We start from the raw sequence: 19,299 nt of genomic DNA, 5'->3' as shown, positions 1-19,299 counted from the left end.
AAGTTTACAAAGTGTTTTATTGTGATGTTTTACAATATGCCTTAATGTTCATAAACTATTTGGAAAAATGTCATATACAAACATGTCCAATGATTTATTCTGTTCACTTGTTTATTATTATATATAGTTAAAATAATTAAATAACAATTATGAAATCAAAGTGAATACCAACAGCTGTTAGAATAAACAAAATAACTATACATTTATTGCTGCAGATATGAATCATATCGTATCATTTTATCATAAAGAGAAAAACACAGTGAGTAAACAGCTCCACCTGCTGTACACACACACACATTACACACAAACATTATACACACATTACACACACATACAAATTACATACACACATTACACACACTACAAACAAGTGTGTGTGTGTGTGTGTGTGTTATTTATAGCAGGATAAACAGCGTCACACAGTTAAATATCTGCAGAAGTTGACAGTAAAACATCAACTCCTGTCTTTATGTTTTATTATAAAATCTCTCTCTCCTGAGGAGGTTTTTTGTTACTTTGTGTCTTGATTATAAACAGAAAAACAGAAAAGATTTGAGAGCAAAATGTTCCCCACCTCAATCTAAAAATAATAACTAAGTAAAACAAACTGCAGATAAAAAAGTTTTGCATTTGAACCCAAACTTGTGTTTGGAAATTCAGGTTTTGTTTTTGATGATCCAGATGTTTTTCTTTTCAAAAAATGTTTTGTCTGGAATTAATCTTCCGTTTGAAAATCTGGAAAAGTTTTTTGTTTTCAGTAAATAAAGAATGTGTGACTTCAAAATTTGCCTAAAATTAGTTTAATATGGAAACAGACGACAGTTTGATTAGATTATTCCTCCTGTGCCTGATAGATTTATTATTGATTGTTCATTGATTGATTGATTGATTGTTGAATGACTGTTTGTGCAGCTTTTTCTGACATTTAACCTTGAAGATCTTTTATTCACCTAACTTTAGTGTGTGTCTGTGTCTCCGTGTGTGTGTGTCTGTGTGTGAATAACATTAATTAATCTGTAATAAAGATGATTGACAGATTCTCCTGATGATGATCAGCTGATCACAGGTCAATAACTGATGAAAATATGTTTGTTTCTGCAGCAGTGGAACGGACCGATCAGTTCAGTTCACGTTATGAAATATAATAACAAGCATCAAAGCGGTAAAGTCCAACAGACAGAAACTAAACTCAACGTGGATTTATTCACATTGTTCATTTACAGCCTGGGACGTCGATCAATTAAGTTATTATTCACACATCAGCTGATTAATAACAGAATCTGTCTTCAGACTGAAGCTGTTATATCAGATCTGTCTGGAAAGAGGAAAACATGTTTCAATAAGTGAAATATTTCAAATGAATCCCCCAAAATCTTGACAGCAAACACTGAATTTAACTCCTAACGCCCCCCGCAGCCTTCTCCTGAACACACACACACACACACACAGAAAAACACACAGAAACACACGTATAGACACACACACACACAGAAACACACACAGTAACACATGTATAAGTACACACACACACACACATACACACACACACAGAGAGACACCGACAAACACACACAGACATAGACACACACACACACACAGACACAGACACACACACACACACAGCTTTAAACGTGTAAACACAGCGTCATGTCTCCGTGGTAACCGTGACTCTGACCCCGCGTCATGCTTCGGTACGTGTCGGTGTTTCGATCGCTGCTCGTTGTTTTTAATGTTAATATTATAAAATATTTATAAAAAAACATAACCAGGAATCATCATCATCTTCAGCTGCAGTTTTATAACAACATACAAATAATGTTTATAGACAAATTACACATAATTTCATCATCATCAACAAACATATAAAATGTTACTATATGTGACAAAACAACAAATTATACCTTTAATGATAATTATCAAACATTTAATTTACAGTAAAATATCCTTTCATTATAGTGTGCTTATCAGCTGGAGCTGATCAGTTTTATTATCCATATTTAACATTTAACTTAATGTTGTAATAAAAGTATTACAACATTAAAATGCTTTTAATGTTACTGATAGTTCAGAATATTCAGGATAAAGAGGATTTAATCTATTTGGCTGTAAAAAAAAAAGTAAAAACTTTGGTTTTTACAGAAGAGTTTCTGAACTGGTGTGTGTGTGTGTGTGTGTGTGTGTGTGTGTGTGTGTGTGTGTGTGTGTGTGTGTGTGAGAAACATTGCTTTTTACAGAAGAGATTCTGGGAATTTTTCAAAATAAAAGCATGTTTCTGCTGAACTGAACTGATGTTTGTACAGTTTCCCTCCGAATATCATCAGTTCACCTCCTCCTCCTCCTCCTGCTCCTCCTGCTCCTCCTGCTCCTCCTCACCACTCCTTCTTCTTCTCGTCCATGGAGACCCCTCCGGGCCCCAGAGCAACGACCATCAGCAGCCCCCCAATGACCGAGGTGGTCTGGAAGAAGTCGTACTTGAGGAAGTCATGCATGGGTTTGTATGACGGGATGCTCCAGAAGGCGTTGAAGGTGAAGTTGATGGCGAGCAGCCAGAGCACCAGAGTCAGAGCGGCCAGTTTCGTCTTGAAGCCCACCGCCACCAGCACGATGAGCGCCGTGCCCACCAGGTTCTGCAGGATCTGGAACCAACACAGAGTCCAGGTCAGGAACCAGATCAGAATGCTGAGACGTGTGTGTGTGTGTGTGTGTGTGTGTGTGTGTGTGTGTGTGTGTGTGTGTGTGTGTGTGTGTATCTGTCTCTATGTGTCTCCGTGTGTGTGTCTCACAGTGATCAGGTTCAGGTCCAGGTGCAGCAGGGTCATGAACATGAGGACCAGCAGGACTCGTCCCCCCAGCTGCAGCAGGTTCTTCGGGGAGCTCTGATGACTCAGAGACGGCACGCCGGCGAACACGCTGCGAGCCTCGCCACGACACTCAGCGAGGAGGAGGAGCAGCCCGCCCCCCAGTGACAGGTTCCTACAGGGGTGGGGGAGAGAAGAGAAGAGAGGAAAGGTAACAAGGAAGGATGAGAGGAAAGAAGAGAGGGAAGGAAACAAGGTGACGGGGAAAGAGAGGAAAGAAGAGAGGAAAGGAAACAAGGTGAGAGGGAAGGCAACAAGGAGGGCAAGGGAAGGAAAGGAAACAAGGCGAAAGGGAAAGAGAGGAAAAGAGAGGCAAGGAAACAATGAGAGAGGAAGGGAAAGAAGAGAGGAGAAGAAAGGGAAGGAAACAAGGAGGGAGGAGGGGAAGGAAGGAGGTGAGGGGAAGGAAAGGAAACAAGTAGAGGGGAGTAAAGAGAGAGGAGGAGAAGAGGAAAGAAGAGAGGAGATGAGGGAAAGGAAACAAGGTGAGAGAGAAGGAGAGAAGGAAAGGGAAGGAAACAAGGAAGGAAACAAGGAGTGTGAGGAAAGGAAGGGAAGGAGGAGACGAGTTGAAGGAAAGAGAAACGAGGAGGGAGGAGAGGAAAGAAAACATGTGAGAGGAAAGGAGGGAAGTGAAGGAAGAGAGGAAATTAAAAAAAAATCAACTTTATTCTTGTGTCTTACAAATAAAACTGTCTGATCGTCATTATCTTAGTGTCAAACTGTTTATTAGCTATGTAATGAATGTTTAATTCATTATCCTGGTATTTGTGTGTTTATATTTATATGTTGTTGTTGTTATTTTTGTTGCTCACAGGTCAAAGGTCACAGACTCACCTCATGAGGAACTTTGGGTCCCACAGGATGCTGTAGGCCACCGTCTACACACACACACACACACACACACACACACACACACACACACACACACACACACACACACACACACACACACACAGTTCTTACTGGACACATACTGCTTATATTACTTTTTTTAATTGATGAAACCAGATCTGCAGCTTCATAATTAAATATGTGATATATATATATATATATATATACAACTACTAGAGGTAGACAGACTTTGTGTGTGTGTGTGTGTGTGTGTGTGTGTGTGTGTGTGTGTGTGTGTGTGTGTGTGTGTGTGTGTGTACCTGCATGCCAATGATCCCAAACAGAGTGAAGCAGGCGTACTGAACAAAGTTCCTGCTGAGGATCAAAATACAGCCACCTGCAGACAGACAGACAGACCTTTATATTTTCTGTTCTGATCCATTGCAGTGAGGACACTTCTGCACTGTGAGGACATGTGACTGCTGAAAGGTTAAACTGGACTTTAAGGTTCATGGAGACGGTGTGGTATATTACCCAGCTGCCCCAGCAGGTTGAGCAGGACGAAGGTGTTGGCGAGGAAGCGCCCACAGCTCCAGGTGGACTCGATGTACTCGCTCTGCTCGCCCCACTGGAACCACATCCTGCAGCCGTCCTCCAGGAAGGTACTGACCAGACAGAGACGGGCCGCATGGGGAAGGTAGAGCTTCGTACCACGCACAAACTACACACACACAGACACAGAAACACACACAGACACACACTTCATTATATACAATGTATTTATGTATTTTTATACTCCCCTACTTGACCTATTGTGTGGAGGTATATTGTGAATTTAAAATATCACAATTTATTTTTAAAGTAATTCATCAAAAAGTATCCAGGGGTTGTTTCAGGTCAGGGTAAGTATACATGCCCTGTCAGGTATAAGTGTGCTGAAAACACCTGATAAGAACAAACCCCAAGCATCATTGCCTTACAAGTAAAGGAGTGAGAATATGGAACAACTGCAGCCATGACATGAAATCATGCACAACAATTGTTAAGTTCAAAAGGCTTATGAAAAATGATATGCTAAATAAGTATAGGTTGCAAACTGGAGCAGGACGTTCTTGTAACTGCCTTGACTGTTTTGTGTTGTTGTTGTTTGTTTGTTTTCTTTTCAGGAGTATTAGAAATTCTACGATCTAAATAGTCTGATATGCTATGGTTGCCTGACAAAAAAAAAAAAAAAAAAAAAGAATATTTATATATATATATATATATATATATATATATATATATATATATAAATATATATATATATATATATATATATATATATATTTGACATTAAGTGTCTATATATAGAGAAAACTCTTTCATTTGAATTGTGGAGTACCAGGGGAGAGGCCTAGAGAAAGATTTTTACTTCAGCCTACTCCCTTTTTTCGGACCAAAATGACATAAGGAAATGCTTATTGAATATGCAGTCGACTGGTTCTTATATTCATCTCTTGACTTAGACTGGGCAGATGCATGTATATGTATAGGGTTATATATACTGTATGTGTGTATATGTATAGGGTTATATATACTGTATGTGTGTATATGTATAGGGTTATATATACTGTATGTGTGTATATGTATAGGGTTATATATACTGTATGTGTGTATATGTATAGGGTTATATATACTGTATGTGTGTATATGTATAGGGTTATATGTACTGTATGTGTGTATATGTATAGGGTTATATGTACTGTATGTGTGTATATGTATAGGGTTATATATACTGTATGTGTGTATATGTATAGGGTTATATGTACTGTATGTGTGTATATGTATAGGGTTATATGTACTGTATGTGTGTATATGTATAGGGTTATATATACTGTATGTGTGTATATGTATAGGGTTATATCTACTGTATGTGTGTATATGTATAGGGTTATATGTACTGTATGTGTGTATATATATAGGGTTATATATACTGTATGTGCGTATATGTATAGGGTTATATGTACTGTATGTGTGTATATATATGGTTATATATACTGTATGTGTGTATATGTATAGGGTTATATCTACTGTATGTGTGTATATGTATAGGGTTATATGTACTGTATGTGTGTATATATATAGGGTTATATATACTGTATGTGCGTATATGTATAGGGTTATATGTACTGTATGTGTGTATATATATGGTTATATATACTGTATGTGTGTATATGTATAGGGTTATATATACTGTATGTGTGTATATGTATAGGGTTATATATACTCTATGTGTGTATATGTATAGGGTTATATATACTGTATGTGTGTATATGTATAGGGTTATATATACTGTATGTGTGTAAATGTTTATATGTTTATATGTACATCTGTATAACGGTGTGTATGAGTATGTGCATGTTTATATGCATCTAGCCTACGTTGTCGTTGTTTACGTTGTTGTTTTTTTGTCCATAGACAGTTTTAAAAAAGGACTAAAAACTTTGGTTCCTCCCGTTCAGATGGTTTTTAGATTGTCTATGTATGCATGTATATATATGGATGCTTTTTTTTCTAGCTGTTTTATACTTTTTAATTATTTTTATAATTAGACTGTTGTGCTTTTCTCTCTCTCTCTCTCTCGCTCTCTCTCTCTCCTGTGAGTCATCATTCATCTCCTGTGTTTACACAGAATCTCTGTCAGAGCTCTAAGCCAATCAGCTGTCAGCAGAGTGGCTTAATGAGGCGTCACCATGGAGACGCAGCAGCAGTTTATTTACTACAGACACACACACACATACTCTGACTCACTGAGTCTGATTATTAATGAGACTTTTATGTTTTTGTTTTGGAAGCTTTAATGGATCTCATTTATTTAATTTTTCTCTTTTTTTGTCAAATAAATGTCTGAATGTATTTATGAAGTATTCATTTCCTCAAACAGGTGAGTTTGTTAAAATAAAAATAAGAGTAAAAGTCAGAGCTGTGCACTAAAGCTTCAGGATGTCTCAGAGGTCAAATACTGACTGTCCACAAATGTCTCACACAAGGACAGACGTAAATAAATAAATAAAAAACCTTGAGAAATAAATTAATGTGTTATTAAATGTTCTATTAAATTTACTTCCCTATTTAGTTTAATTAACTAAATAGGGAAGTTCAAAAATGTGTTTTTTTTAATCTAAGTTTGGTTTCCACTGGCAGTTAATAAAATGTCTGTTTCTTTGCTGCTTGATAAAAGTATTATAGTGTAACAGCAGCTGACTGACAGATGAATCAGTGTGTATGTGGCAGCAGCTTCACCTCTCTGCTTCCGGTGGAGCTGCTCAAATAAAAGTTTCTCAACACACTTCACTTCCGCTTTTCACACACCGTCAGTACCTGTTACAAAGTGATTTAAAACCATGCAATAAATATTAAATCACCAATAATCCCACTTTTGTTACATTTTTTAACCATTCTGTGACTGACAGTAACATTCAAAGCCGGTAACTTCCGTATTTTATGGCCGAACACCCGTCACACCAGACTCCGTTAAGAAATCTGTCAATGTAAGAGTTTCTTAAAGCCTGCAGAGACTCACAGCGGGTTACAAACACCTGAACACACCAGGAGAAGAATTAAAACCAGTTCTTCATTTCAGCAGACGTGTTACTGACCATGACTTCTGACAATAATTACAAATTTACAACTGACTTGACTGCTGTTTCCTAACTCCTCTGCTAGACAGATGTTGGACCAGAGTATAAGAGTTTATTATAAAATAACAAAAATAACTCTAAATACGCTTTAAACTCAACGAAGAAGAACAGCCATTTTCCTTTTTGTGTATCATGATTTTAGAGAAGTTTAATACGTGATTATTGCCGCTTTCTAACATGAAGTGAACCGGACAGACTCCGTTTAAAAATCTTCAAGTTCAAAGTTTCTCTTCTGATCCACGGATACCTGTTTGCATTTATAAATCAACAGAAGGCTTCAGCACATTATTAGAAGCCACTCCTCTCTTCGGCACACAAATAATCTGATTTAATAGCTATTTTTTTTATGTTTCAGTATATTTACACAACAGACTCCCATGTTACACCCACAATCTGTCCCCACCAAACCGCGCTGTAAAACAGTTAAAAGTTAAATAAAAGTTTTTCTTTACTTGGATAAAGTGATGTTTGGAAAAAAAAAAACTGTACACCGAATTAAGCAACACACAACACTGATTTATGTGAATATGAACCGTGTAGAGAGCTTCATAAAACTGTCAGATTTCTGAATGGAATTCGGAGGAAGATGACCGGGGTCCAGCCCTGTCTGTGGCCGGCTCACGGTGCGTGTTCCCCGGGCAGAGAAGCTCACCTGGTCCGCTACATCCTCCGCCTGGCTCATCAGGTCTCCGTGTCCCATCGCTCCCTCTCTAAGGCACTTCAGCGCGGAGAAACGGCTCGCAGCTCGGGTTCAAGTCCGCAGAGGAGAGTCCGGGTCCGGCAGAGGTTTGATGATGCTCCGCAGCTGCCTCCTCCGATCCCACAATCCCCTGCGCGCAGCGGGGACAGCGCCCCCTGCGGCCGGCCAGGGAGCCGCATGCCACGTGGACTGGAGGAGGTTTAAAAGAAAAATGTAATTTAACTTATTAAATAAAAAAATGTTTATTGTCATATGTATCTGTGACTTCCCCATCACAAGCAGAGATATTACAGATTATTTATTATATTTATGTTACTGCAAAGTTACTTCCTATGTAATTACTTCCGATTTTCTTTCAATATACTTTTTATTCATATTTTTAAATTCACTTATTTGATTATTTTTTTATCTTATTGTAATGTATGTTATTAGAATAACTGTGTTTTTCAAATTTTATGGTAATTTATAACTTCTTGTTATTAACTATTATTTTCCTGTACTTTTGGAAAAAAAGAATTTCCTCTGGGATTAATAAAGTTCTATCTTACCTTATATTTATATATAAGGTAAGATAGATATATCTGTATTATTTATATTATGTTATAAGGAAGTAATGTATTATTTATGTATTATTTTGTTTAATATTATATTTATTTATATTCATGTAATTATTTTTGTAGTTTTTAGTATTTAAGTATTTTTCAATTCCATTTTATTGTTTTTGAGTCCAGCTTTATTTTTGCATTATTATAATAAGCAATTGATCACAAACATAAAGTGTCAGGTGACTGGTGTTAGAAAGTGCCACCAATGTTGATTAATAAAACAAGGCAAACAATAAAACAAAAGCTAAAACAATTATTTGTTGGTTTCTAAGAAATGTTTAAGTAATTATATATATAAATTAATTCGTAAAAAAAAATTTTTTACAACGCAAGACACAAAAATATTTTATTTAAAACCCCAAACAGGACCGTCATGATGAAATAAAGACAGAAAATCATCTGAATGATCCTTTAATATAAAAATGTATAAATATGAGGGTAAAGTTCCTCTGATGGCCGCCGGGGGGCGCTGTGACTCACAGAGCATCAGATCATCCAGAGGAGAAAGAGTCCAACACGTCAGTTTGTTTTTGAATTATTCCTGCAGAAACAATTTTGTTCTCATGTTTCTGTTCTGTTGAGAAACAAGTGAAATGATGACGTCATCACTCGCCTGGACACACAGATGCATTGTGGGAAACTGAGGCGTCCTGATCTTCATGTTTCCTCTGAGCTCCGACACTCTGAAACACAAAACTTAAATTAATTTGGTGCGATGCAAGAGTAAAATAATACAGAAATACATTCATTCAGAAATTGAATCAATGAATGAATCAATAAATGTAAAAAATATTTTTGGTTGGTAGTGTGCAATAAATAGACAAATTTATTGTTTTAAAAACAACAAACAAAACAAAATAAATGTAAAATAAAATAAATAAATATATATCTTTTTATTTAAATATATTTTAAAATAATGTTGATAAATATGTTTAGTGAAATACTGAGGGAGTGAAAGAGAGAAACAATACAGATTCATTAATGAAAATACATAATCGAATGAATATTATTGAATAAATAATGAATACACAAAGTGTGTGTGTGTGTGTGTGTGTGTCCTGCAGTGTGTGTGTGTGTACCTGCAGTAGCAGGTAGTGTGTGTGTGTCCTGCAGTGTGTGTGTCGTGCCGTCGTCTCTTTGTAGAAAAACTTGTTACAAAGTCGACACACGAAGCCAGAAACAGGAAGAATGAAACTACTTCCTGTTGACACAAAGAGAGCTCACAAAATTTAATCAACTGTAAATAGATGAAAACAAACAAACAAACAAAGAGAAATTTATCAAAACAAGAACTGTGTGTTATTGTGTGTTTACAGTGAACTGAGTGTAGACAGGAAAATACCATATATGGTGTTGGGGTCATAATCCTCTCTGACTGCTTCCTGTCACACAGACACACAAAAACACACACACACACAAACACACACACACACACACCTTCAGCTGGAAGTCCTTCAGCATGTTTAAATAATATTCATTTTATAAGAATATTATATTTGAACACCTGAAAGTCTGGTTTCAACCCCTCCTCCTCTGCTCCTGCACCTCCTCCTCCTTCTTCTTCTTCTTCAGCTACTTCTACTTCTACCTCCTCCTCCTCCTCCTCCTCCTGCTCCTGCTCCTCCTCCTCCTCCTCCTCTTGTTCCTCCTGGAAGCAGCCGACAGCGTCCACAGTGATCAGCTCCTCCTCCTGAGCCTCCTGCAGCTGCACCTGAGAGGAGACGCACAGAATCACACGCACACCTGCAACATGACATCACTGCTCCTCCTCTTCCTCTTCCTCCTCCCCTCCTCTCCTCTCCCCTCCTCCTTTCCCCTCTTTCCTCTCCTCTTCTCCTCCTCCTCCCCTCCTAGTTCTCCTCTCCTCTACGCTCCTCCTTGTTCCCCTCTCCTCGCCTCCTCCTCTTTCTCTCCTCCTCTCCTCCTCCTCCTCCTCCTCCTCCACCTCCTCTCCTCTCCTCTCCTCCTCACCTGTTCTTTGTGTTCTGTAGACTTCATGTGTTCCACAAACTTCCTGGGAGTCCTGAAGTGACGTTTACAGACGGGACAGAAGGGACGACACAGCTGCTTACACATCTGCACACACACACACACACACACACACACACACACACACACAAATCAGAAATATATCAAAACAAGTGTTTCTTCCTCCAAATGTCTGATTAATAAAGCAGTTTTTATTTACCTTGTGTTGTTTGTTCCGTCTGTGGATGATGACATCACCGCTGAAGTGCGTCTGACATGTGTCACACCAGCGCCGCGAGTCAGTCTGACGCCCCCCTGCAGCACCAACCACCAATCAGGACGCAGCTAATATCAAACACACTGCTGCTCACTGCAAACCCACTGTGGTCGCTGCTGGACTTCAACCAATCACAGCGGCTCTGTGTGTGTACCTGTCCTATGACGGGTATTTTATGCCAGCGCACTATACTAAAACGCCTTAACCGCCTTGCCTGTGCCTGCATAAAGACTGATGAATAGGCGTGCGCACAGGCACGCGTATTGCGAGTACACCAGATAATGAAGGGGTGACGGGTGAAAAGTGTCATGCCACGTGCGAACGTAGCGGACGCCTGTGCGCACGCTCGTCTCACTGTACAAATAATTATTTACTTTATGCTGACAAATTTTGAGTTTAACAGCCGCTTCGCTTCACAATTAAAGCGGCCCATATATTACCAAGAGAGACTGATGAGACAGTGTAGGCTGTTTCAAGTCTACACATGCACACGTTAAGCGGCTAAAGCGTTGGCTTTAGGACAATAACACACACGCGTAACGCCTATAACGCCTGTACGCCTATAACAGTATAGACCCTGGAATTCTGCGTTGTGTTGTTTATGATGATGAAGGGCGGAGGAGGGACCAGTCGGACACGGGTGGTCGTTATATTTGTGGCTCGGACCGCGTCGTGTTTTATTTCTCACAACGGCTGCAGCTCAACCTTAAACAGTACCAGTAAACACTGGCGTGAGACAACAGAAATATAAGAGGCGGGTGTTGTGTCCTTACTGGTTTCCACACTAACTGGTTGCCGTAGGCTATGATCTGCGCAGTTTCTGTTATGCATGAGCTGTTCATGGTACTGAAACAACAATCGCCGTTAATGTGAGAATTCTGTCTGATGTTGTGCTGTGCCTTAACACCTTATCTACTGTTTGGGTTCATCTGTAATCGGCACTTTATGCAATAAAATGATTTATTGTGCCGTGCGATAGAGCCAATGCACATGTTTTGTCTTTACTGTTGTATTGTGTACAGCCTTTATAGAGCTCTGTTGGGAGAGCTTGTGTCATAGGCAGTGTTTTGCTGTCATTTCTTTTGTAATGCATAATGTTACAAAGTAAAATAGTCACTGTTTTTTCCAGTTTGTCTATATTTGTCATTTTTATAGTTCTACATTTTTACGAGTCCTTTTTCTTGGAAAAGATGGCCCATCCACTTTTGTACTGGCCCACCCGAAATATTATTTCTGCCTTTGCCACTGACACATTGTCTCAGCTTCATACGGGATTGTTTATAAGAAAGCATAACTTATAGATGAAGAAAGAGACTATCTCGTACGTACCAGATAAACTTAAAGTTTTTCCGGGCTAAAACCTCAATTAGAAGCTCATTTAGGCTGTTTTGAGGGAAGTGCCTGACGCACGATACAAAGGAAAGTGAAAGTCAGCAAAATGCAGCATAAACTAAATGTTTTACCTTATTAGTTAACTACAAATGCCTGTAAAACATAATGGGACTGTGCATAGGTGCCAAATTGGGTTAAACAGTGTAGATATAAGGTCTGATGGAATCATATTGTGAAGAGACTGCTGTCCACATGGCCACTGAATATTCATTGTATGCATCAACATGGCTACTTCATATTCATTGAATGCGTCCAAATGGCTACTTAATATTCAGTGGTGACATCGATTATGGCGTCTGCAGGCAGGTAAACCTACCTAATAGCAAGTTAAGTACACACCTGGGCATTGTTTGTAAATTACAGCTGATGCGTAATGAACTGTATGTCCGCGCACAAAGCTGAGAACTGGCTGTGAGCGTCGCACTTTACTATTACTATTTTTAAGTAGCTGAAATTATTTTAATTATCCCTTTCAATCTTGCTATCATTAAATATCAGAGAGAGAGAGAGAGAGAGAGAGAGAGAGACAGAGAGAGAGAGAGAGAGAGAGAGAGAGTTATTTCGTTATCAAAAAAAACAAAAACAGGCCTGAAAATAAAACTATCCTGACAGCTCTGTTGGGGCTTGGGGTTCATCTATAAGTTCTGCTTTCTTATAAACAATGAGACTCTATGTAACAGCTGATCTGTGTAGATCTGCGGACAGGCGTCCGCTACGTTTGCTCGTGGCACGGCACGAATGACCCATCGCTATTTGATTTCCACAAACACTACACAGCGTGTGCCTGTATTCATGCAGAATTGTACTTAACAGTCACGCTGGTCTTCATGTCGCGTATTTGAGGCGTAGTTCACCCGTCACGCAGCCGTCATGTAGGGCGTGTACAGCGTCTGTGTGACGCCTATGTGACGCTCGTCTGTCCATTGAAAGTGAATGGAATTTAAACGCGCACGTTAGAGGTTTGATGTCATCGCATAGACGCTGTACACGCGTTTTAGTATAGTGTGCTGGCATAAAATACCCCTCATACCTGTCCTGCAGGGTGGGTGTGTGTGTGTGTGTGTGTGTGTGTGTGTGTGTGTGTGTGTGTGTGTGTGTGTGTGTGTGTGTGTGTACCTGTCCTGTATGAGGGGTATTTTATGCCAGCACACTATACTTAAACGCCTAGAATGCGTCGCCTGTGCCAGCATAAAGTCTGATTAATAGGCGTGCTTACAGACACGCGTATTGCGAGTACACCAGATAACATGGGTGACGGGTGAAAAGTGCCACGAGCGAACGTAGTGGACGCCTGTGTGTGTGTGTAACGCGTGTACGTTAACAGTGTGTTACTCTGTGTAACAGTTCAGCTGTTACACAGAGTCTCAGCTTCATATGGTATTGTTTATAAGAAAGCACAACTTACAGATGAACTCCAAGCCCCCACAGAGCTGTCAGGATATTTATATTATTTTCAGGCCAGTTTTTATTTTCTTGTTAACGAAATCTCTCTCTCTCTCTCTCTCTCTCTCTCTCTCTCTCTCTCTCTCTCTCTCTCTCTCTCTCTCTCTCTCTCTCTCTCTCTCTCTCTCTCTCTCTCTCTCTCTCTCTCTCTCTCTCTCTCTCTCTCTCTCTCTCTCTCTCTCTCTCTCTCTCTCTCTCTCTCTCTCTCTCTCTCTCTAGGTTTGAATGATATCGAATTGATATTTAATGATAGCAAGGGTGAAAGGGATAATTAAAATAATTTCAGCTACTTAAAAATAGTAGGCTAATAGTAAAGTGCAACGCTCACAGCCAGTTCCCAGCTTCGCGCGCGGACACACAGTTCATTACGCACCAGCTGTAATTAGGTAGGTTTACCTGCCTGCAGAAGCCGTAATCGCTGTCACCCCTGAATATTAAGTAGCCATGCGGACCTATCTAATGAATATTCAGTAGCCATGTGGACAGCAGTCCGTTCACAATATGATTCCATCGGACCTTATATCTACACTGTTTAACCCAATTCGGCACTTATGCACAGTCCCATTATGTTTTACAGACATTCGTAGTTAACTAATGAGGTAAAACATTTTGTTTAAGCTGCATTTTGCTGACTTTCACTCCTAAAACAGGCTAATTAAGCCTCCGGTTTTGGCCGGAAAAACGTTAAGTTTATCTGGTACGTACGAGATAGTCTTTCTCTTCATCTATAAGTTGTGCTTTCTTATAAACAATACCATATGAAGATGAGACTCTGTGTAACAGCTGAACTGTTATAGGCTTACACGCGTTACACACACACACACAGGCGTCCACTACGTTCGCTAGTGGCACTTTTCACCCGTCACCCATGTTATCTGGTGTACTCGCAATACGCGTGTCTGTACGCCTATGTAGAATTGTACTTAACAGTCACGCGGGTCTTCATGTCACGTATTTGAGGCGTAGTTCACCCGTCACGCAGCCGTCACGTAGGCGTATGTGCAACAACGCGTGTACAGCGTCTGCGTGACGCCTGCGTGACGCCTGTCTGTCCATTGAAAGTGAATGGAATTTACACGCGCACGTTAGACGTTTGATGTCATCGCATAGGCGCTGTACACGCGTTTTAGTATAGTGTGCTGGCATAAAATGCCCCTCATAGTCCTGCAGGGTGGGTGTTTTGGCGGTGTGTGTGTGTGTGTGTGTGTGTGTGTGTGTGTGTACCTGTCCTGCAGGGTGTGGGTGTTTTGGCGGTGTGTGTGTGTGTGTGTGTTGTGTGTGTGTACCTGTCCTGCAGGGTGTGGGTGTTCAGTGTGATGGAGTGTGTCATCTCCTTCAGTTTTCTCAGGTGTTCTGATCCGACCATGTGCTCCTGAAACACCTGCATTCATTCATTCATTCATACACACACACACACACACACACACACACACACAGAGTTAAATATTATAGATGTCGATATACATCTTTTTTCAGGTCTTTCATTTAGTTATATACTGCATTATATACATAAATATATGTAGATCTCAATGTCAGACCACTTAATAATAATTAATTAATTAATATATTAATATAAATGAATGTGTGTCAGGCGACCTGCAGGGAGCTACAGGTGAGGTCACAGACGTGACAATGAGGGCCTGTCTGTCTCTCAGCCGACCTGTCTGTCTGTCTGAACTCTCTGCTATCACTGCGCTGCTGGATGGTGACCTGCAGGGAACACACAGTCTGCAGCTACACACACACACACACACACACACACACACACACACACACACACACACACACACACACACAGACAAGTTACATATTGGTGATTATTTTTTTGTGTGGTTGTTTTTATTTATACTGATTTTTTTTCTCACATTCCAATGTCTTGAGAATAAAAAGTTAATTGTTTTTGTACTATTATATTATTATTATATTAGTGAATGATGTCATAAATGAATGTTTATCACCTCGGCTGCTCTGCTGTCATCAGACTCTGCTGCCTCCTGCTGCTCACCGCCTGACACACACACACACACACACACACACACACACACACACACACACACACACAGTTGTTTTGTTTCATCAGAAAAACTGAGATCAAAACATCCCTCAGTGACCCGCCAAAATAGAAGTCTTTAAAACTATTGATTAAATCAACCCACCTCTACCTGTTGTGGAGCAGTTCTCACTTCCTGTTTGACCACATGACCCTGGGGCTGCCTCTCTATTGGTCAGAGCTGCAGCTTCGTCACGTCTGAGGAACACAGAGACAATCAGAGCTTAACAACAACAACAACAACAAATCCTTATTTAGTACGACCTGTGATTCAAGCAGCTGAACTCTGATGTTGATCAAAATAATGAATATTCAGGTGTGAGAACAGATATTTGTAATGAGCACTGCGGCCCGTAGAGGGCGCCACACACACACACACACACACACACAGATATATAAAGATAATAAAGCTTGCTACCGACCCGTCCATTCTGGCTCTCTTCGTCTCTCCATCAGCTGCTGCGTCTCCTCGCTCTTCTTCTGTGGTGTTGGAGCTGTGGGGGAAGTTCCTGCGGTGCAGCGGGCTGACAGGGAATCGAACCCGCGCCACGCTGTCTCCTGCAGCAGGTAGGAAACTCCTGAAGCGAGAAAAGGAGACGGAGAGGAGGAGTCTTTCTGTTTCTGTTCTCTCCAGCTGCTGCAAATATTTAATTTCCCCACAGTACAATCAATGAAATTTATTTTAAAATTTCTTATTTTCCTCATTTCAGGAGTTTTGTAATGGATGGACACGAGGCTGCAGATGTTTCACACATTTAGTTCGAATGTTTAAACATATTTTTGGTGTAAAATACAAAGAATAAAATTAGGTTCTTTAACCCTCTGAACCCTGAAAACTTTGTTGTCTTCGAAAAAAAGAGTTTGAACTTTCCGACGGCCCTTTAACGGATCGTCAGTTATAAAAAGTGACCAAAATTTGTGTTAAATGTTGATATTTGTGTCAGAATCTCTTTATTCTTCATGTGTCATTTAAAATAGAGCGTTTGCACTAACCAGATCCTGTTAAAAACATTAAATTCTGCTCCTCAGAGACACTGTGAAGACATGATTGATTCATGACAAATATTCACTGAAAATCCGTTTACACAGAGCAGAGAGGAGAGGACAGGACAGGGGGAGGCTGCTTACACAGAGCAGAGAGGAGAGGACAGGAGAAGCTGGAGACATGACAATACATGACTAGAAAACTGTTAATGTCATTTAATGTATTTTTTGGTAATTTTGTGTCTTTTTTGGTCATTTTGTCTATTTCTGTCATTGTATGTCTTTTTGGTAATTCTGTGTTTTGTGTGTCTTTTTTGTAATTTTGTGTGTTTTTGGTCATTTCACATCATTTTGTGGTCATTTTTTGGTAATTTTTGTGTTTGTAGCAACATTCATGAAACTATAAAAATAACTTATCAGAGAAATTCAACTTTTTTCTGACTTCTGTCATTCTAATTGTGTTATTTTGCACAAAGACATGTTTGAGTTGTTCTGATTGTGCTGATTCCATAGAGATGCAGGACTTATTTATAGATTTATAGAGATTTTGTATAGTGTAGTGTGATAACAACAGAAACTAACTAACCCTTATATCGGCTCTTACCTGTCCGCTCTCCGCTGCTGTTTGACCATAATGAAGGTGACCTTTGACCTCTCCGCACCAACACTGACCTGCACTGATGGAAAAGTTCTCATGAGTTTAATTAAGATTTAGGTAAAATTAATGAAACAACACAGGAAACGTAGAAATAAAAGCCCCAGCGACCTGAGTCTGTAAACACACACAGTGAACACATAATCAGTCCCACCTGAGGTTCGGAGTTTAGTAATCATCACTTTAAATTACACTTAATAAACACAAAACACTGTTTTAAAGTAATCTCCTGTTACTAAAGAACTCCATTGAAATATTAGCAAATTTAAGGCGGTAACGTTTCATTGGTCACTACCGAAGTCGGAGAAAATAACTTCATTATGACGTGAACTAAAACAAAAAAATATAATCAACTTAAAGTTCCTGGTGTTTAATATGGAACCCGAATTTATTACTGCCTTCTGCAGATGTTTACAATGTCTTAATGAGTTTCATACAGTGGATTATTCTCAGCTGACGAGCAGTAAAACTTTAAATTCGCAGATTTTTAACAGTAAGCTTGTGCGGTCCCTGGTTTGGCTAACAGTAGCGCGATAAAACGGCTTCTTCAAACAAACCGGGCCAGACTTTCACATTTTAAGCGTTTCTGTGTTGTTTAACTGGGTCATTATAACAGTCAATGCTTGTATTTTAATTTAATTTCACTTAAAACACTTTCAACTCACCGCTCGGCAGAAGCTAAAGCTAGCTCGGCTACATGTAAACAGACTGACCAGACTGACTCGCTGTTTGTTTCTGAGCGGCTCTGTCGCCCCCTGACGGCCGGAGGGAGAACTGCGGCCATCAGAGGAACTGCAGCTTCTTCTTAAAAAAAAACAGAAAATAAACTAAGAATCTGTTTAATTAATTGTTTGTTTTAAACTGTCAGATTTTGTTTCGCTTTCTTCTGTGATTTGACTTTATTTTGTATTAATTATGTAATTAATAGTTGCTTGATGCTGTTTATATTCATTATGTCTGTTATTGTTGTTTTATTGTCTAATTAACATCTGATTTTAAAAAAATGAACCGTTTGTAAAAATTTACAAAGTTGTTGATGTGCATGTTGCTGAATAAAATAAATGAAAGTGTAAAAAGTAAAAGTGAAGCTGTAGATTAAATGCAGCCTGTGTGACTGATGTCACTGTGTGTCTGTATGTTTCTGTGTTCATGAATAAATAAATAAATCTATTGTGTTTTTGTGTGTTTCCAGGCTCCAGGGGAGCGCTCTGATTGGCTGCTGAGGTCTGGAAGTTATTTGCAGGTTGCAGTGAATCTGCTGGTATTTCCTGGATTCAGAGACGCTGCAGAGACAGAACATCTCTCATCGTGTCCCGGAGACATTCAGTGTCTCTGCAGACAGAAAACAACAGGAAGCAGGTCACTGCAGGACACTCAGCATGACAGATCACCTCACAGAGCTCATCTGACATCTGAATAACATTATACACACTCTCTCTCTCTCTCTCTCTCTCTCTCTCTCTCTCTCTCTATATATATATATATATATATATATATATATATATACATATATATATATATATATATAGAGAGAGAGAGAGAGAGAGAGAGAGTGAGAGAATAAATGAAGAAAATTTAAAATGTAGATATAAAAATGATAATAAAGAGTTAAACAGATTCAGAGATTCACATGAAACCGTCTCAAACTCACCTGAAGTCACACATTCTACTGATGAAGACACTGGAGCGACTCTTCCTCAACCTGCTCAGGCCTCAGGTGCAACATACCCAGGACCCTTTACAGTTTGCCTGATGTGGGGGTGGAGGGTCCTCTACCTCCAACACTGGGCCCACTCACATCTGGATAAGGGGAGGGGCACACTATGTCAAGAAGGACATTATGTTTCTGGACT

The 19,299-nt window shown here is 39.5% G+C and overlaps 2 protein-coding genes across 2 annotated transcripts; both read right to left on the bottom strand.

The window, feature by feature from the left end:
* Nucleotides 1–1,606: 1,606 nt before the first annotated feature.
* Nucleotides 1,607–8,259, bottom strand: surf4l (surfeit 4, like). Its single transcript, XM_059336203.1, has 6 exons — nt 8,025–8,259; nt 4,227–4,413; nt 4,013–4,089; nt 3,696–3,739; nt 2,784–2,973; nt 1,607–2,636 (listed from the first exon to the last, which is right to left on the bottom strand). Exons 1-6 carry the CDS (start codon nt 8,070–8,072, stop codon nt 2,370–2,372), a joined length of 813 nt encoding a protein of 270 aa, XP_059192186.1. The 5' UTR covers nt 8,073–8,259; the 3' UTR covers nt 1,607–2,369.
* Nucleotides 8,260–9,009: 750 nt separating this feature from the next.
* Nucleotides 9,010–17,463, bottom strand: ciz1b (cdkn1a interacting zinc finger protein 1b). Its single transcript, XM_059336202.1, has 11 exons — nt 17,396–17,463; nt 16,230–16,385; nt 15,914–16,005; nt 15,716–15,765; nt 15,354–15,491; nt 15,045–15,138; nt 10,866–10,960; nt 10,649–10,753; nt 10,020–10,059; nt 9,757–9,878; nt 9,010–9,360 (listed from the first exon to the last, which is right to left on the bottom strand). The coding sequence occupies exons 1-11, from the start codon at nt 17,422–17,424 to the stop codon at nt 9,283–9,285; spliced, it is 999 nt and encodes a 332-aa protein (XP_059192185.1). The 5' UTR covers nt 17,425–17,463; the 3' UTR covers nt 9,010–9,282.
* Between the last annotated feature and the right edge of the window lie 1,836 nt (nt 17,464–19,299).

Source organism: Centropristis striata, chromosome 7, assembly GCF_030273125.1.
Source record: "Centropristis striata isolate RG_2023a ecotype Rhode Island chromosome 7, C.striata_1.0, whole genome shotgun sequence".
In the NCBI taxonomy this organism is placed as follows: Eukaryota; Metazoa; Chordata; class Actinopteri; order Perciformes; family Serranidae; genus Centropristis; species Centropristis striata.
This window is presented reverse-complemented; position numbering and strand designations above follow the sequence as displayed.